Consider the following 21,389-nt stretch of genomic DNA (forward strand, 5'->3'; position numbering starts at 1 on the left):
AACATGTGACAGGCAATGTCCAACGTGGAACCTACTCAACCATATTTGGAAATGTCTCACTTCATAGGCAGAGGCTGTACATTAATGTCCTGTACTATAAGTATAAAAACTGTTCTCATTATTAACACTAACAAACCCTCATACAAGTATTATCACTCAATATGTCGTCATTACTTACTGCCACTTGTAGTTGTAAATCTCAAGCACATTGAGCTCACCTCTGAGTGGGGAAATGCGTTGCATAAATCTCACTGTTATTATTATTATTAAGTTTATGATAATGTAATGTATGTGCTACTGTTATACACTGTGTTGTAATTGTGAAAACATATGCAAATTAGTAAGAATATAAATGCTTAATCCATGAAGCTTGTTCCTCCCTGTGAATATATGTATTTAGGAGATGGCAGAGAACAAAGCAAATCCCCATCAAAAGTCTTGCAAAACATTTAATCACTCTGTTTAATCAAACACTAAGTAGGAAAGTTGTATCAAAAGGTGTTCATAACATTGTGCTTAGTCACAATGGCAGACAAGTTTTACAAAGGTCTGCACAATACAGGCGTTTTCTTTACTCAAAGATGCAATCTCTCAAGAAACTTTAAAAATAACATTCAATCATCATAATCATCAGACATCCACAGCTGTGACAGACACAGCTATGAAAAAAAGGGGTGTTCTCACTTTGTGATCAGAGTACTGTGTGCATATCGCCGCTGTTATCAAGAAAATTGAGTCATCCCAGTCTTTGGGAAAAACTCATTACTCATGCATAACAGTTTGTTAGCTTTTCTGTGTCATGTTCAACAACCCCAGGAAAAAAAAACAATATCCATAATGAGTAACAAACCCATATTGTAGTTAAATTCATAAATAATTCCTTTTCAGGAGCTTGTCAAAAATGAAAATATTACACTACAAACAATACTGGACCAGAAAAGATGCACATCTCAGCCAAGATCATATTAGTGATTAAAAAAGATAAAAGAATTAAGAAAATAATGGCAATGATAAAAGAGAGAATCTCTAACTGAGCTTATAGAATAGATATTCCAGAAAATGTCCCATCATTGCGGACTCCATAACCTAAGAATATCCTTGAAGACATGGTGTAACAATGCCACCTACATCAACCAAGATTAGTAACAAGAAACAAAAAGCCTACAGCTTCCACCTCTTAAATCTGACGTGATGTCCATTAAACAAACTGCATGTTTGGTGACAGCTGTACAAACAAGCTCACGATGAAGTCCTGATTGTGTATGTAATTGCTATTTTTAGACCTGCACTTAGCTTTAAAGTGTTCATTGCACTACACTTCATTACTTCTTACTTTAAACTCACTGAATGTCTGTGAACTTGAGATTCTCATTCATCCCAAGTAGTAACCACAATTTAAGTCTCTTGAAAACTTCAGCTAGCTTGGAGATAACATTTTAATAAAAACACTAGAGATAACACTAGAGATAACACTAGAGATAACAGTAGAGATAACATTTTAAACTAAATATCTTTAAATGTTCAGGACTGAAGTGAGCACACAGTCACCTTTGAGAACATTTTCATCTCTCAACCTCTTGTCTTCTCCACAACAAAATACAAAGACAGTAAAGTTTATAATCTATAACAACAGTTAATACTTATTTCCTTGTTTTTCTCCTCTTCCTATACATGAAACCTCTGGCTATGCTAATGTAATACAAACAATACACAGGATACAAAAAGAATTGTAATATTAGTAAACTGTAAAGCCTAATAAGACAGTTTTGTTCAACAACAGCAGAAACTTCTCCGTAACAAATTTTAATTCAACAATTTTAAAGATATAACAATCAATACAGTACAGATACTGGAGAAAACAACAAAAAATTAGAAACTGGGAAAACCAATCACTTTTAACCAAAACATACACTATGCTTCCATCAGTGTGTCATGAGGTTCTGGGAGTTGATTGATTTTTGTCCTTCACGATCAGAAGTGAAGCCATGACATTACTGGAAGCGGACCTGCGTGAGTCTGACATCACCAGAAACAGACAAGATGCTTGCAGAGTGGATAGGCAGGCGGTGGCGGAACTCCAGAAAGTGCTGGTTGTTTACAGCCACCTGCACACATGCAACAAGAACAACAATAACAAAACTGCTACAACTAAGTGTAGCCACGTGTCGTGATTAACTAACATTAACTCTCTTAAATCTCAACATTTTTTGTGGCAAACATAATTATCACAAACATGGCTGACTATACAACAGTGCTTTAATTCTTTCTTTCCCTTCTTTAGGGAGTGAGCTTTGTCACAGCGCTAGCAATTTAATTAGAAAAAACCTTTTGCAAGTGTTTTGATAAAAATACTTAGTAGCTGTGCACAAATCACCGCTGTCTGTGCTCAAAAACCATATTCAAGGACTAACAATCATGACAGCCATTATATTGCTGGATTTGCATTACTTCCCTTCCAGTGGACTGTGAACATCATGGTTTTTCAAAGAAGCATTGCAAAGACCACCCTATGAGCAGCAAAAAATGATTCACACCTTTGTGATCTGTTCTATTACTGGATCAGTGGTGTGGACAGGAGCATTGATTACAGTTTATTCATTATTTCTAAAGCGCCATTAGCCTGACTATTAGGTAGGCATGTGGTGCTATATATGTGTACCTGTTATTATTGCCCAGAGATTATACTAGAATCTCAAGTCGGATTTAGAAAGTCGACTACATACTTTCACTTTATGCTATTACCTAAATACCTAAGTAAACCTGTTAAACTATATGTCTGCTGTGTGGATTTAAATAAAGATGGTTTATGATTCAGTCCAACATGTAACATTGCCAAGAGCAGTATTTTGGGAGCATTTAATAGGTCAAGAGCATCTGGACATTTTAACAGCACTAATGGCAATGTATGACTCTCAAAGCATGCATTCGGACAGAAACTGAACTTACAGAATCCTTTTACTACCCCCATGGCCTTCTGCAAGGATGTGAATATAGCCCAACATTATTCTATATTATCATAAATGAAATAGCTGATAATATGTTGTCTGCCATGGGCAGACCTGGTACACGTGCAGTTGTGCCCTGGTCTTGTCAAGTCATTCATTCACATGTTTGCTGAAGACCTGTTGCTTTTATCAGGCATACCTGGAGGTCTCCAAAACTAGATAAACTACCTTGCTAAATCCTGCTAGAAATGATGATTTGGGGCAAGATGGGAAAAGTGGTTTCTATGAAAAACGTAGCCAACAGTTATGTATATTTAGTTTTTATGTTTGCTACAACCATGAGGCTAAGAGGCTAAGGGGCTAAGCAGTTAGCAGTGAAAGGAAAAAATGACACTTCTGACAAAGTCCCAAAAGAATCGACAATGACAGTAGACCGATTTTGATATTTTACATAACGCTTTTTGATGCTGTAGTAAAACCAACCCTTTTTATGCATCCAAAATATGAGGACTACTTCATGATAATCAGAAAAGTATATCTGTATGCATGTAAGACCTATCTGAATGTCCCAATCTATACAACATCGCATACGATACATAGGGAACTCCTGGTCAGCTGCTGTATGACAACTATCAAATATAAACATGAGGCACAGCAAACATTTCCAGTTATACCAGTCTCATAAATGCCCTCTCATACCCACACACACCATGATTCAACTAGACTGCCCACACACACACCATGTGATTTTGATAGAATGGCTAATCATTTTTTTTTCATTTTAGTTCCCATTCTTTACACTTGCTGGCTCAAGGGCCGTACAACAACTAGTCTGCTAGAGAAATGCTGTGGTAAAAGCACACATAACTCGCACGCACCATCACTCACACCTACCTTAAAGCTGCTGTGCTCGGCCAGAATCATGAGGTCAAAGTTAGCGTTGGGCATGAAGGGGAAGTAGTTGACTTGACGCTCCTCGCTGCCCCACTGACCTCGCTGGCAGTGGTTGCGCACCACCACGTTGCGGCTGTCGCCAAAGTTAAAACGCACATCAAAGTGCAGGGCCACGTCAGTGGCACCATAGTCACTCTGCAGGTTGATGGTGAACCTGGCATCACACATGAGTGGAGTAAGTTTAGCATGTACGGCAGTCCACGTTAATCAGAATGGAGAAAATGGTGTGATGACAATGATACCCAAAATGTTATGTACACTATTATAATCATTTTGAATGATGAATTTACTAAAACTATCTGCATTGCACCTTTATCTTGATGGAGAAAATGTGTTGCCTCACAAGCATTGCATTCTTATCATTTCATTTCTGCACTTATTAAAGTACTAATCAAAGCATGCTACAATCTGAGGATAGACATCAACCTTTTGAGTGGAAGCTGTCATATTATTTTGTCGACTGTTGTCACAGACTCTAAGAGACAAACTGAGGTTGCCTCCGTACACCATTTATAGCAAGTCCTTTAGATGTGGCAATATATTTATTCTTGAAGATTATTGTAAAATCCAAGAAATCACAGATGAAATAATGTCATCACTAGTCACAGCAACATGCTGACTGCAGAAATTGGTTGTCTAAACACCGAAGACTTCTGACATCTGTTACCTTGAAGGGTGTTGGTTTGGTATTCCACTGATGTAGATCATGCGCCCTGGAGACAGGCCACCTGGTATGCCTGAAGTGAATGGAACTGGCTGCACACAACAGCAGGCCAACAGTTATACCAGCCGTACCTTACCATAATCATCACATGACAATGGTACCTGTGTATTTTGCTAACTTATCTGCACCACATTAAATGATGCAGTCAAACGTAAATTCGTGATTCAAACATTTATTTATAAAATGTCTTATAGTCTCTGACTGTGACACCAATATTTATATGTGATGCATCCTAATGAGAATTTATGGTTATAAATGGCATATTCTAATGTACAATCATGACACTTATATTTATAAATTATGCATTCTTATTTACAGTCACAGCGCAAGTTACTTTAACAAATCAGATGGATGATGGCCAACATGGCCTATTTTCATGTGTAATCATGTGACCAATTTTTCAATAGGGTGTGTTCTATTGCATATCCATGACATCTTTATTCTAATGAGACACAGGAGTCACACCCCAGGTGAAGATAGTGGACTCAAAGACAGATCTGGCAAAAAGACCCTGAAGAGGAACTTTTTCTGTTAACCCATTTTTTCTCTTCAAAGTGGAGTATCTATAAAATGATAGTTGGAGCAACAGTCAACAAACTTTCAGTTTTTATTTACTTGGCTGAAAGCACATCTGACAGTGATTTTACATTACAAAGGGATGACAGGGTCAGGGTTATACCTGTGATGAATTAGACTTACAGGGTTATAAATAGGCTGAGCACCTCCAGGATAAGCAGCAGGAGGAGGCACTGCTCCCTGTAAATCAGTTGCACACTCATCAGCCAAATAAACTAATTAACTTTGCAAACATGTCAACATTGAGATGACAAATCCAAGTATCAAGCAACAGCTGACCTTAGCAAAGTATAGGTCTTAACCAGTCTCACATAAAACATAAATGTCAATAAACAGTTTTTACTGAAAACTAACATTTAGTCACAGACATCCATTATAATTATCTTGCTAACAGCAAGTTACTTAATTCACCTACTAGTCATACCGACAATCCGATAATGTTAGCAAACGAGATAATCTAACACCTTGCTAGTAAAACTACAATTGGAGTTAAACTTGAAAGCTCATATAAAACTTTCACACTTCAAAAATCATATTATAAATGTAGGATTTGTATCACACATGATCATGCTCTCAGTGCTTAAGACAAGAACAAGGCATGGACAGCATACAAAGAACAAAAGTATAAACAAAAGTACTTACAGGAAATAAAAGAGAAAACGAAGAAGATGCAAAGTGGAATCGGGTAATCAAAATAAAATAGATATTTATACGGAATTATCTTTTGCAAAGTTAAAAGTAAAGCCTAGCAGAAAAGCAGCCAGTTGATTGAAGGACAGTCTGGAATTGCAAAGCATGTCTGACAGTTGCAATGATCTGTCAGGTGTATTGATGTTTCAAGTGTATTGTTCACATTCATCTTGTTTCTTGCAGCATCGTAGCCTTGCTAATTTATAGAGCTTTGCTTAGTTAACTCCCGTTACTGCTAAAAATACCCTATGTTGCCTATGATAACAAACGTAAAGGGTGAATCCCTTCATATTTACATATTTTCCTGTTGCCACTATTAATGGGATTATTAAAGCTTTAAGGGTTTAAGCCCCACATATATATATATCCCTTGTAAATACTAAAGACAAACAATCCAACAAAAAGAAAAACAAGCGAAAACTCCCACTGGAAAAAAAAAATCAAAGCAAACAACCAACCTAACCAGCCCCCTACAATATGTATATTATTGGACACAGCAACATCACATCACAAAAAGTATACAGAAAAGTAACAATACAATGTACAAACATATCAATGTTGTAAATATTAAACTGACATTGTACATTTGTGCACAGATAATGAGATATCCATCCAATCACAAAGATATTTCCAGACAGTAATACGACAGGGGACACAACCTTTCACCATTCTTACCATGGGATAAGGGCTGTAGGGTGGGGGCTGAAACTCCATACCTGGCTGGGCAAAACCACCGCCGCCTGGGAACTGCTGTGTAGAAACAGAATCTTGGTTCAGGCTAAGGACAGGTCACACTGGTATGTGAGTACAAGGAGTCAAAGTACAGGTTTGTTTCAACGTACTTTGCTTACAGTGACTAGCAGTGCCAAGGGCATATAGCGGTGCAGGTGCAGAGTGCAATATTTTGAAATTCTAATTACCTAGATTTCTTGAGTTGTCAACTTCTTTAAACAAACATTTGATGCGTTTAACAGTACACTGACACTGTCTCTGTGTGTCCAGACATTCTCAAACAAAATCTCACGCTTAAAGTCAGCTCCATAAACTACATTCCTCTTTCCCTTCCTAGTTTCAGTGTAAAAATTCTGAGCTAAGATCCAAGTTCGTAACCTTTGATGCCTCAACCTCTAATCTCACAAAGACTTCTTTTAGAAAAGGTCTAACCTGAGGCATCATGGGAAAACCTGCATTCCATGGACGATGGTGGCGCCCTCTACCAGAAGCTTTACGCCCTCCCTAGGTGCAAAGAGGATTAGATAAGCAAGCTAAGCATTAGTAAAAGCAGCTCAAGTATTCTGGCATCTTGTTGGCATTAAAATCTACTTATGTGAATGGTAAAATTTCGTGTTTACACTGTCACAGGATATTTACTCGCTATACCCTTAAAAGCTGCAACCTGTCCTTGATGGCTTTTACAGACCCATAGAAAATATGAAACACAAACACGGAACGGGTAACATGAAAAGCTACTATTGCCTCTTCATTCAGAGGTCTCATGTCTTATGGGTGGTCCACAGCCACAGCACAGGGCTGGCAACTACAAACCACTGACATGGGGTATTGGCATACCTGATGTTAAAACCTCTAGGAATCCATTGAAACTATCATGACTGCAGAACACATAAAGCAAACCAATCAAAATTAGAAAAAGAATCTTTTGTCCTCAGATAAAACATGAATATAGATACATTGGGCTCTGCAGTAGACTCATTTATAAAGGTAAATGATTTCTGGACAGATGTGTTTAAAGTGTATGAGATGTTGGGAGAGAGTGTTGTGTGTGAAAACACTAATGAAATTTCTGCAGAGCCTATTTTTTGCAGTGATAAAATTAAGATTGGGAACATGTACATTGCAAAAAAAAAAACAAAACCCAAAAAACAATTCAACAAAATAAAGCTTGCTCCGCCATATCATTATCTTGCCTCACCCTCTCTTTTTTTTTAGTGACAGACGAGGAATATGCATCCTAGCATCCTTTTCTGTGCCATTGACATAGCTAGTGTTCAAACCACTATCTTTATCCTGCATTTACTTTGTATTGTCACAGAGCTTAATGACTGCCTGTGAATTTCAATGCACACACCCAAAGAAAGCTCTATGCAAAGACACTCAAGAGTCTCACAAATAGATTGCATATATCTGGTCTTCATTCTTTGATTTTTTTCTTTTTTTTTAGGATAAAACAGCTTCAAATAACTTGAAAGTCTGAAGAATTACACTTATTATGTTGGATGAACTGACACGGTGTCAAATCAACACCTTAACCAAGAATTACCCTTCATCATGATGAATGCTTACTATTTAACTTCTCGGTATCAGTAAGCTGTCTTAGCTTAAAATGCTTTGGAAAAAGAAAGAAATCATAAAGAAATTCAAGACCACACCTTCTTAGTTATTGAGGATCAGAAATGCAGGCACCGCCACCACCTGGCAAGCACATATATATAAATCAGTATTTATACCTCATAACTTACCTTAGGTTTTTGAACAGCATTGACAAAACCCCCAAAAATACATGAATGCTTTTGGTCACAAGGCAATGTATGACTCATTTTTACATACAGTAAAACCTACAGAAATGGGACGCTTTCAGTTAATGTAGTGTTTTTAGTAGGTATCCAAGTCCACAAAAGCTGGACATCTTACAAGGTACATTTTTTTGTAATCATGCATTGGTTGACCCAGACCTTCCAGTGCAAGCGTGAAACCAACCATCGCAGTCTGGGTATGAGAATGCTTTTTTGTAAATGAAACAATCATTGTGGTCTACCAGACAGTAAGTGTGCTGCATGTTGCAGACAATACAACACTGTAGGAATTCCACACATTTACTATGCAACACAACATGGTGTGCTGGTGTGAGAGAGATGTGCACAATGCACTCACTCCAGGTATTCATGTTCCCTTGTAGTCACCTTGACCCTAAGTGGTTGGTGAAGAAGGATGTGAACAAGATCACTGATGCTAAGTTGTCTAATGCCAAATACAGAAGTTTGCATTCTGTGGTCTAGCTTTGTGGACTACCTTTCCAAGCCTGAAACTCTGGTCTAGCTCTCTGGGATCACATCCACAGCATCCTTGCTAAGTGCTGGCTGTGTCAACTAAACTGTATTTAATTTAGCAGCAGTTTAGCTATTTTGCATTAGCCATCCAGCTCATGCCTAGAAATGACATGTGTACCTGTTCTCTATTCTAGCTCTCTCATCCTGTTTATTTTTTCAGAATCAACCACATCAGTATCAACCAGGGTATCCCAGGTGACACAGCATTAGCAGGACCTAAGATGTCAAGAGTATGCTACAACAGACATTCCAAATTCACAAAATAGGACATCACTGTTATTGTTACTGTTGTTGTACATTGTATGTATCAAGACTAACGCTACTTACACTAGTTATGTTACTGTGACTAGAAGTGCAATGATGGCACATGTAGGTGCATAGAATCATCAAGAATCAAAAAGAGTGGAGAAATATGTTAGTACCAGCCTGAACAAGATTGCGCTGAAGAAGTGGTACATGGTAGTACATTGTATTACATAGTGCATGTACACAGGTACTACGTCTTACCACAAAGGGTTCAGCCACAGCAGGCCCAGCAACTTCCTTGGGCCAGTCTTCTGACTGAAAGATCCACAACCTCGTTCAATTACCTCCCACTACTAGTTTCTGATAGCTGCTAACTATACATCCATATGTCCTCATTCCCTCCCTTCCTATCTTTCTCCTCGTGCAATGTTCCCTTGAATACTCAGGGCAGGTAAAAGCCACAGGAAAGATGTACATCAAATCAGGGGGAGAGTATCAGGGAAAGGTACAGCCAGTGGGAGACAGGTTTGCTGCAGGTTTCAGTATGGCCTGGAGATCTACACCCAGTCCAAGAGGTAGCATTATAGCGGCATTGACCTCTGTCAGTTATGACCAGTACAAGAACATGACTGACACGTTCACAGGAAGAAGCATACAAGACACCAAGACCATACAATCAAAGAGAAGGCGGTGAGAGTAGGAGAGAAGGAATAGCGTATATCAAGCATAAATATGGAGGACATGAGGAAAGACTGGAAGAGAGGAAGTAATGTATTTCAAGCATAAATATGGAGGGACATGAGGAAAGAGAGTCAATGTGCAAGAAAGTCACAGACGACATACGTGGCCATGGCCCTGGCGTCCGGAGAAGCGAATGAAGGAGACGGCCACCTCGCCTTCGATTAACAGAAACTGCGCAGTCTCTTTGGGCATGCGGTGGCCGAAGTCGGTGAAGTGGCTGCCATTGATCTTGATCTGCACAATGAGACAGCGCCAGGGTGAGTCAACAGCAAGAACAACACACATAAACCTCATACAAACATGTAGCATTTGTTTCTTGTTTAATGTTGTTTTGTTTGTTTCGATGCTATTATCTTGTTAGTGTGAATGCGAACGCCTCCCACTGCCAGCATAGTCTGCACCCTCCCTTCCCTGTCGAACATCCTCCTACACCGCCGCATGTACACATACATACATGTGCACCTTGCTGTACACATACAGGTATACAGATACACACACTGAGAATACATACACCTCGATGTGCACTCCTGATACATAGGCAAGGCCCTGTATATACACCTTGATTTGCTCATACAGATACATAAGCTTTGCTTTTTATATTGGGGGACTGTACGTGTTCGCGGAAAAACGAGACGCCACCCGGTTGGAAGAGACTGTCGGTGATACACTGGTGGTCGTCACCACTTGTAATGGCAGCTGGAAACACGACCGACTTTTACAATACTGTGACCAATACAACATATATAGTCGTCTCTGACCCGCGGACCGCCGGGTGTCACTTCTCTGTTTTGTCGTATGCCAGCCACTGAAGTGTAGCGAGACTGGAGTTTGTCACTGACAGCAACCTGGACATCATGATAACTGAGACGTGGATTAAAACAAGAGAACGACAGCGTGAGTGTTGATTTAACTGATGTCTTCCCCGCCAACCCCAGCTTGCACTGCTGGTGTCATTGCTCCGGGCAGTTCTGTGCCACCACACAGGCTTTTGCTTGATGATTATCTATGAAATCTCTTTTCATTTTCTTGTTGATTCAGTGTCACTGTGACTACCAAATAAAATGCGATGCTTGAGGGGAGATCTCCACGAGCAACGCTGAAACGCTGAAGTTAATTAACCTTGGCCAATTCAATTCATTAAAAACATCTTTAAACTCTCGCATGTGCAATATGGTCACAAGATACATTTAACTCGCTTTTGTAGTCGACTAATCGCAAACCCGTCTACTCTGACTAATCCTTTCTCCACCTTCTTCCCTTTTTTTGTTTAGGGAGAGGGAGGGGCAGTCCGAGGGTGCAAGGGTTAGCGCCTGTCACCAACACAGTGAGTGTAGGCTGTCCTGGTTCAGCTCTCGTCTCAGGCAGACTGTACTGTCCCTGCACGTGGCATCTGTTTACAGGGCTAACGGCCTTGCCGTGATATAGTCAGTTGCTGGCTCGGTGTACAACACCGATCTCTTTCATCCCTTCCCTATTTTCTGTTGTCTTCCAAGCCGATAATAGCCATACAATCACACCAAGGCCAGAGACCACTGCCTGACACTCTGAGTCACTCGATCGCATCTCGATTACAATAGGGACAAATACTTAACCTGGAGACAATGACTTCCTAAATCAGTAGGTGAGACCTGGGAGACGACAGCTCGATGTAAAGCAGACCTGGGCAAACGCCGGCCCGCGGGCCGGATCCGGCCCGCCTCCTGTCTCTGACCGGCCCGCCCGCTGGCCCGCCCGCCTATATATATACTAGATATACAGTATTGGGTAAAACTGAGTTAACTATATTAGTCCGGCCCTCTAGAACCATCCCAGTTTTTCATGCGGCCCCTTGGGAAAATTAATTGCCCACCCCTGATGTAAAGGAAGAACGAGGTTATGATAGGAAGTAGTCCCATGCATGCGAAATCCCTACAGGCCCTAACCGCGACTAGGTCTCGATTAGCAGCTAACCATGTATGTGCTTATTCCTTTTACATTGTACATGCATACGGGGCCTGGGGCTGTAACAAGGCACTCAACTGTCCCTGTATCATCAGTATGAGACATTAATGAGCGCTTTTACAAAACATCTCACTCTGACACCATCAAAATGGCAGAAATGAACACCCACTCACAGTAACGTCCACGTGTGAACACTGACTCGCAGTAAAACCGACTCACGTGACCATCCACTCACAGGAACGCCCACTCAAAAAAAAACAACCTAACATAAGGAAGCGGTCAAGTGAGACTCAAGGTGACAGCACGAGCAATGAGCAATCGTCAGCCATAAAACTCGTTGGTACATTAAAAAAAACTCCCCCCCCCCCATATATCAGCTGACAATAAGCTGGGTGTGTTTACATAGTGAAAACCATAAACAATTGACTTAAACAGTCACGACTTGCAGTGTCACAGGACTTATACTCTTATCACTTCCTATATATGTCACTGACATTTACAGTCACTGTATGTTGTATCATAGACACTTACTTTGCAGTCACTGTGCGGTGTGTTACTGAGACAATGCTTAGGATCACCGTAAGCTGTCACAAATATTTCTATTCACTGTGCTCTAGGTTGTGTGACTAATACTCTGTGTGTGTTTCTCAACCCGTTGTTACGACTACTGCCACATCGGTGACTGTCGGCTGTCTGTCAGTGTGCATGCATGGTTGATTTCAGACAACAGCAGTTGTGCTTTATCAACCTAGTCCACATATAAAATCTCAGGTTTAAGCCAGCTCGGCTGCACCATATGTAGCTGTCACTGTCGCTGCTACACGTGAGCTGTAGCTTCTCCTAGGTCTTACACACAGAGACTGCTGGTTCTGTTATTTGGCTACCTAGTAATGTGTGAACGTGTGTTCGTGTGTGCGTTCATGAAGGAGCATGGGGTGTAATAACTGTAAATAAAGGTACCTGTACTTTCACAAGTACCACTGCACTAAGCAGTTCCTCATTCACCTGTGGCTTGCCTTCTTGGTTTGAATTAAGTTTTATCTCGGGTTGTGGAAGGTGTGAGTAGACTACAGCTCCACTCATAGACGTTCCACCAAAATCAGTCCATTCATTGACCTAGATATACAAGATACACAAGCACCCGTGTTGCCAAGGCCTCTGGTAGATATTTTTCTTTAGGAAATATTGTGTTAGGACAATATAGTGAAAGTATTACGGTGGACAAAGAGTTGACCTCTGACTCTTAAACGCAGACCCAGACTGAATGATATTTTTTTGTTCCCCTCGCCCACTATTTCTTCACCACCAGGACCTGCACCTCGTGATTGCTGACCTTTAACACCTGGGGCTTGACTTTGATGTGCAGATCGAAGGCAGCACCCTTCTGGAAGGGGAGGTTACGTCGCTCCTCTGAGCCCCACGCCCCGTTTTGCATGTGGTTCAGAACCACGCAGTTCTGGTTAAGCCTGGGATTGAAGTGCAGAGTTGTGTTGGGCTCCTTACGGCCACCCTGGCACAGGTTGATGCTGAATCTGCCAGACACAGAGGAACCGGAGTGAGAGGTCGGCACATCACGTGACAAGAGGTTTGGTCACAGATGAAACAAGTCCTTACACACAGGTTAAGTTCAAATAGCCAAGGATGTACATACCCCTCGCGAGCGTGATGTGGAACTGTTCCCTGTATTTGAATCTCAAGGCCATCGTGGACGCCTCCAGGAATCCCGCCTGAGTATGGAATGTGCACCTGAAACAGATTACTCGGTGTACTACACCTGTAGGAACATCACTTGAAACAGAACATTACGACAAGCTGTGAAGTACGTGGGGTAGCTTGAGATAAGAGGGGTGTGAGTGGAGCAGGTGGAGCAGGTGTTGCGACATCGACTGCGGCAAAGACACTTTGTCAAGTGTATCGCAACCTTCCCTGACCACAACCTGCTGTCTCATCTGTTTCATCGTCCAGCGATAAGCCCGGGTACCTGGCGGAGCTTGCGACATATTTTACTCCTGATGGTAATCGCGCAATGAGAGAAAAACAAAGTCCTTGTCCTCGTGAATCATCGCCAACAAAAAGATGAAAATATTACCCTGAAATCCAGATATGTTCACAACTCTCGCTCTCTCTCAAACACGAGCACACAAACATACGCACCTAAACACATACCTACACATCCTCACACACACAAACACACTGAGAGAGAGAAATGAAAAGAAAGATGAAGAAGCAGCGAACGATCTGATATTTGCACCCCTTGTTTGTTTAGCTCTTTCCGTGGGCCATTTCTACACAAAGCTTATTGTTTGAACGTACACACTCTCAGAAGATGCCTTCGGAAATTCCTTTTCTACAATATAGGCCTGTTTGTAAGATACACAAAAGAAATGCCTTTAACAAGCCACTCGTACAGTGTAAACATGGTAAGTACAGCAATGTGACCTGAGCAGCACCCTGGTGTAGGAATTATGGGATCGGTAACATGATCCTCTTCCTTCTTTCCTTCCCTCTTGAAGGTCAGCTACCCCTCTATGCACGCAAGGTACCCTGACAATTCCTTTTCTGGTGCTACAGACAACCTGTGCTGTCTCTTCCCTGAATGGTTCTGCAGACAAGTTTGCTCCTAATGTTTCCAAGGTTCAGTTCACCTTTGTTTGTGTTTTCCTAGAAATGAGTTGGAACGCAAATAGGAGCTCATGACACCTCGTTTTACGTCTCGTCTTTTGTTTGTTTGTTTTGACAGTCGGACCTTTGCTATACCCAGGGATATCATAACAAGGTCTTGCTTCGATATTATTTTTTAAGACTTGAAAAACCAAAGAAAGTTCCTGCACTAGGTTGACCCTGTGGTGTAGTGATCTGCGCTCACGCCTTCAGACCATCCATGTGTGGAGCGTTTTACGGACACTTCGTCAGCCATCCATATTCACACACACCAACTGTTCACAGACATCCCCCCCCCAAGCCCTGTTCAAATCACAGCTTTATGAACCCTGAGATGAAATCTGTCTGTAAGACACGTGGCTTTCCCGTGCTGATCCTTGCATTTCCTTCTTTGGACGCGAGCTAGACGTATGTTTATCTACATTGTAATGACGTTTACTGACTTTGAACCTGGGTGGGTGGCTATGATAATAATATACGATGCTGAAAATATTGCCACGATTGTAAATTCGAAACTTGAATATGGAAATGATTCATTTATTAATGTAATTTGTGAATTATTAGCAGACTCCTCGTGTGGGCGAGGTGGAGAGGCGATCCGGCGTTGTGCTACCTGACCGCAAAAAGGTTTCACCACATCATCCGACCAGTTATCCGCCACCTTTAAACCAGTTATACGCGACCGTTATACCAGTTATCAGTGACCGTTATACCAGTTTTGGCGATTTGGTCCGTTTCCCTAGCCGGACACTGGTCACTACAGTCAGGAGCTGGTCACTTTAAGAACTTGCCAACACGTTAAACCGATAAACTGTTGCCCTAGTCAGCGATCACTATTATGTTACAGCTTGTTGATATGACCGTTAGTCAAACGCATGGGCGTTGCAGTCAAAACATTTCATTAGTTTCGTGTCAAGCATTTTCTGTTATAAATACATGTATGTATATAATTTCCTTGTCGTAGTTGATGGACACTTCTGTAAACTGAGGGGAAACTCCTAGTATAGTTTAATCTAGTCTACATTATCCAATGTTACACCAGGCTTTGGTTAGGTTTCCGTTGACAGGAAATAAATCTACACACGAGGCTGTAGCCATGAAGCAGACGTATGTTTACGCCGGACTTAGTTATGGACAGCATGTGTGGAGGGGATCCTCTACCTGACAAAGACAGACGTAGCACAAGGTAGTCGGCTTATTATCTAGCGGTTCCTGTCTTGCGCACGATCAACGGGTATTGTTTCAACAGCCCTGTGGTAAGTACTGAGAGGAGGTCAAACAAACCTCGGAAGTATAGATGGTTCGCAATTACGGCCCCGGTGTTATAGGGGACTAGATGTCAGCAGGCAAATTTCAGCGAAGGATTTATTTCCCGTGTGACCTCGGAAAACCCTGTGCCTTCGTCCTCATGTCGAAGATATACTGTATCTGTACCAGGAAAGATACTTTGTAGTACAGACAAAAACATTTCATTCTTTTTTCTGCTCCCTGTTCACATATAGATTGCCTCACTCCCTCCAGGGCTTTACTAAAATACACTTTATTAAAATATCAGCAACAAAGTTATGATCTACTGGATTCTCTACGGACTTTTGCAATGTGCAATAAATAGCCTGATCATCCTTACCTAATCGGTGTGTCTAGGGTGTGGTCCCAGTTGTCAGGATCTTCGATCCTTGCAACTAGAAAGGGAGGGGAGGGGAGGGCGGTAAAGGAGAGGAGGTGTCTATAGAGACTGCTACTGCACATATTGCTGTTTTCCACTTCAGGTGAAGGAAGAACCTCATAAATCAGTGGAGACCAACCTTTTCTGGTCCGAGGGCAGCAATCGACATGATATAAAATCTCGTGGGCCAAAACATGGCGGTTTTTCGCGGGCAGGATGTGGCCCGCGGGCCGCAGGTATGACAGCCCTGTCATAAAGCCTCGTGTTGACTATTACATGACAGCCAATGTTCTATGTCGCCTTGGGGTGTGGAATTTATATATGTGTGTGTGTGAGGGGTTGAGGGGGGACCCGTGTTGATCGTGCCTGCTCCTGCTGCGCACGAAATAATAATTATAGTCGATTCAATTTCCCAACCCAAGCATGTCTCACTTTTGCACCATTTCCCGAGAGTTATTTTGGTGGTTTTCGCAATGCGCGTGTGTCCGTGACCCCAGAGAGGAGAGGGAGGGAGCGACTGTGAGTGGAGAGCGGGAGGGCATGTGAACTGACTCATGCTAAGAATATGTGTATTATTCTCTGCTAACCTCTCTCAGCGTCCGCGTGTGTGCTTCCTAGGAAAATAGGCCGAGTTAGCCGTTGTTTCCAAGAAAACTCTTTTCCGAGAAAATAAAAAAAAACCCCAAGATTAAAAATAAGACACCTGCGTTTTCCCAGACAATGCTCCCCACCTAGAGCACTGATGTCAACGGCAACTAATTATTTGTGTGTGAGAAAAAAAAACTGTATGTCTGTTCAAGTCCCTTTTCACCTTTCCCTCCCGTCTATGATAACAATCGGCCCGATACACTGTGTTTTGGTGTGCACACGAGAGTCAAAAAGGGGAAGCCTACGAACTGAATGCGATGTTGGGTGAGTGACAAAGAAGTCTAGGTAACACTCCAGGACTATTTTAAAAGGGAACAAAAAGCATTCGAACTGACATTTATAAGCATGATCCCGATATGAAAGGACTAATGTAAATAAAGTGAGTTTTGTGGGTGGGGTAGGGTGCATGATATCTGAGTAGTGATTTTCGCCGAGCCAACTGAGATGTCAACAGGTCAGTGTCAATATAGCCCCCTGTTTATGTCTTTGGAAAGTACCCTATTTTCTCTTTTGAGAGCGATGCTCATCTCCAATCATTTTTTAACCTTTTCTCCAACCCTCAATAGAGCCACCGCTAACAACCCGCCTCTCGCTCTGGTCAACAGTCACGTGGCATCACGAGGGTCGACCTTACACACACATGACTTCTTGTCGAGGCCTCTTGTCCCTGCCAAGCAACTTTGGCAATAATTTGGTTCATAAAAGACAATACATCTATTGTAATACTGGGTAAGTGGGGTATTTAGACTACTAATTAAAGATATTATTATTAATAATAAAGCATGTTTTTATAGCAACGACTCCCGGCTGGCTCTCCTCGATTAGCATCAAACATTTAACTAAGCACCGTATTAAGTCTTCTCAGTGATGCTGACCTTTGCTATTTACCAAACAGTTTCTTTCTTTTGCTTGCTACGACGACGTGCTCATGAAATGTATCTCATATAATTTTCACCTGACAGATGTTGAACAACATCGGGGAGAGATGGCAGTCATGGCAAATGTACCTACTGTCGTCAGAAAGCATTCTCCCGGTCTCCACCCCGATTACTAAGAAGCTGGCATGACTAATTAGGCTAATAATTATAATTATGCACTGCTTAAAAAATCCGAGTGATTTATGTCATGCTAATTGACATCTCTGTTGATCTTACACCCAGAGAGCAGGTCCTTCAAGTTGTTACTCTTCCGTTCTCAGTCTTTCATGGTACCTCGGATCGGAGTAGCACAAACCCCAGGTTTATCGTTTTACATGAATATCTTGTTGAAATCAATGAACTTGCTGCTAACTTTGTCAAAAATCAGGTGAAGTAACCAGGCCCGTTCTTAGCCCCTGCGGGGTCCGAGGCATAGGGGCATGTGCGGGGCCCTCGACGGGGTTCAATCAAAAAAGCGCGGCCCTACCGCGGGGGCCCTAGGCCGATGCCTCGTCTGCCTGCCCCTAATCACGGTCCTGGAAGTAACTCTTCCTGAGAAAATTTCTCCCGCAGACTAGTCGCGATAGGATTGGTCGAGACGTCACTACCCGAGGCGGAGAGTCCAGAGGTTTCTTCCTGACAGTTATTCGGGTATCCACTTCCCCAAATGTAACCGGTTTGGGAAACAGGGTAGTGCAAGGTGGGGGTGGGGGCGCCAAAAAAAACATACCGCGCCTGAAACAAGATCTGTACACAGAACAAGCGTTCAGCTCCTTGTGCCACTAGACACTTACGGGTATCATTATGAAGCAAGGGGAAGTCTTTATCTTTGCGAACTCGACACCCGACAAGGAACTGCACCCATATTTGACATCAAAACGTTAGCTTCAAGTCTTAACGTGTTCCCCTACCCACCCCGCGACTGTCTAGATAAGAGCCTTCACACGAAGGAATATGTGCTATAATGTGAAGACAGACTACCAACTAGGATTTAATTTGTAACCTGCAATTTGTGTAGCTGATATTCTCAAATTCATTTATCACAAGCTTTATTTAAGAGAAAGGTAATACTGTCCAGGAAACCTTTCATCATCGGGCAGAGCGCTTTTTTTTAAAAGAGACATCACACTTTTTTCGGGACAAGATTTTTTCCACCTATTTTCCTTTTCCGGGTCCCTAAAGTTGCGAAAGCTGGGCCAATGCACCGAAGATTGCGAGATGAGTTTCCATATAAATGTCATAATAACTTTCAGATATTTTTGGATGCAGAACTTTATTGACTTATCGAGGATTCCGTGTAATGGCAGGGCTGCATTCACCGCATCTGTTCAGTGTGCCTAACCTTCCATTGTTTTCCTTTTACCATTACTGGTCAGCGTAGAGAGTGCGACCTGCTCGGTCCTAATTCTGCGCATTACAAGTGCACATATTATATTAAATGATCGGATGCCTGTTCGACTGCTGGGTCTGCACGCAACGCTACATGGAAATCGAACCGCCCAGTGTCCACACCTCCGCCCTCTGATACCGGTCTTCTAACTTCCCTTTACAAGAAATAAGTCGATAATCCCTTTTTTTTTAATAAATCGAGAACGCAATAAATGTTCGCTTGACGTCTGATTTGTCTATCTAGTTCTGCCTAGCAACTCGTGCACCTTGACAGAATGCTTTACGACTGTGGGCGGTTATCAGCTTGCAGCAACAGCTGCTCCTAACCTCATTCACCACAATGATGTGAAACTACACATTAGTGGACAAGCACATTTGCTTCATTAGCGGCAAACATACATGTAGGTACTGCAGTACTGATACATCTTACCTGCGTCTCAGAACGATTGTTTTAAACCCTGCACGTTGTAATGGACACCATCGTCTTTACAGAACAAATGTCAGTGAGTGACAAAGTCCAGGTGCTGATAAGGGATGACCTTCCTCTTCAGTGTCATCACGAACGATAAGACAAGTAGTATGCCAGCAGCAACAAACATTTTGATTCAAGTTCGGTCTCAGAGAGGATGTCGACATAGTCTTAATGCAAAATAACATTTGATATTGTAACGATGTGCGATAGCCTAGTATCACGATATAAGAGGCACAGATGAGATAGTTTATCGCAACATACGACAGTCGACAAAGTCTATCGCGATATAAGAGGCACAGTTGAGATAGTCTATCGCGATATATTACAAGCGATATAATCTATCAGGATCTTTGGTATGTCGCCAACAGAGCCTAGCACGGTCTGACCAATAGCGGTCGACAGAGTCTATCGAGAAATGGCAGGCGACGATCGAATCCTTTGATGATGGGAAAGTCGACAGCTGGATAGTGCTGTGGGAACTAAACTGTTCACCTAGGGCAGTAGCTGTGTGTTTAATTAAATAATAATAAAAAAGGACATTAATAAATCTCTGTTGCAACTGTTCAGACCTATAGCTTTGAGTCCCACAAGTCTCCAGACACTCAAAAGAGCCAATACGACTTCTTGTTCCCTCCAATAGCCTCCACTAATACTTCCAATTTTTACAGTAGTCTCCAAATATGCTTATGTGGAGAAAGCTAGTAGAGCGCAGCTCTGGAAACAATGTGAGCTGGAATACCGAGCTGAACAAAATATAACAGCCCTAAAACAAATAAAGGAAAAAGCATATATGAGAGTGAGTGTGCGAGAAAGTGTGTGTGAGTGCTTCCTTTGCACTTACCACTAGTACAACCTACCATACTAGGATCGGAATCCTACCGCTAGCTGCTGCGCAAGAAAGGCTATGACATGGGATTTCGCACATACATTGTACATATTAATAAACACAGTCATCCCATCACGGATATTTCAGTCTTTTGAATCGGCCAACCTATAGCTGACAAACACGCAGACGGACATAACGGATTTTAGTTGCGTGTTTACCGTAAAGTTCCGGCTACATCTGTATCGCGCTATCTGTGAACATACAGCAGAGCACTAAGCAAATTGTGTCGGTTCGCGTGTTGTCTTTTTGTCACACAATACCGAGACATCAAGCTATCGGATTAAGGATCAGTTTTTTTTTTCCAGCGGATGTCTGAGCCAGACACCCAAGAAATGGAATCACATGCAATGCAATACAACCAATACAATACAACTTCATTGATCCCCAGGGGCAATTCAAAGTCCAGCTTTGAAGACTTAAATTAACACTGTTGTGTAACATGGAACTGTGTGTTGCCGCTACAAACCGTCCTGGTGTGTAGCTTTATTCGCGATACAAATATCTGCCCTTGCTCTTTAAACCCCCTGTCCTCAAGTAGGGAGATATATATATGCTTCACACACTAAGACAAACATAGTATCTACTAATATTAACATTCTTGTTACACACGGGCGTTTGTCGTCATGAGTACGTTGTCATACACCTGATACCGAGTAAGATAATAAGCGTACAGACACTGCACGCACTTCTGCAGCGACTTACCGGACTGATAGTTGTCATGTTAGCAGCGATATGCGGAAATTACACTCTCTCCTGCCAGCTGAGGGCCGAGTTGTCCTGTGTCTTCTGCTGTCGACGCTGACTGGCAGTGGCCGCCCCTTTCCTTCGGCGCGCATGCGTCAGTTGATGTGGCGGGGAAAAACCCGGA

The 21,389-nt window shown here is 42.0% G+C and overlaps 1 protein-coding gene across 9 annotated transcripts; it reads right to left on the reverse strand.

Moving 5' to 3' along the window:
• Positions 1-431: 431 nt before the first annotated feature.
• Positions 432-21,379, reverse strand: LOC112569823 (galectin-9-like). Of its 9 annotated transcripts, none has more exons than XM_025247825.1 (11): positions 21,224-21,379; positions 13,534-13,628; positions 13,216-13,414; positions 10,044-10,175; positions 9,462-9,515; positions 7,054-7,125; positions 6,565-6,636; positions 5,323-5,379; positions 4,567-4,655; positions 3,840-4,053; positions 432-2,105 (listed from the first exon to the last, which is right to left on the reverse strand). In XM_025247825.1, the coding sequence occupies exons 1-11, from the start codon at positions 21,239-21,241 to the stop codon at positions 1,992-1,994; spliced, it is 1,116 nt and encodes a 371-aa protein (XP_025103610.1). In that variant the 5' UTR covers positions 21,242-21,379; the 3' UTR covers positions 432-1,991. The 9 variants fall into 9 exon arrangements, with proteins under 9 accessions (XP_025103610.1, XP_025103608.1, XP_025103612.1 ...); XM_025247823.1 differs by having other exon boundaries at positions 6,565-6,639; XM_025247827.1 differs by lacking the exon at positions 9,462-9,515.
• Between the last annotated feature and the right edge of the window lie 10 nt (positions 21,380-21,389).

Source organism: Pomacea canaliculata, linkage group LG8, assembly GCF_003073045.1.
Source record: "Pomacea canaliculata isolate SZHN2017 linkage group LG8, ASM307304v1, whole genome shotgun sequence".
Lineage (NCBI taxonomy): Eukaryota > Metazoa > Mollusca > Gastropoda > Architaenioglossa > Ampullariidae > Pomacea > Pomacea canaliculata.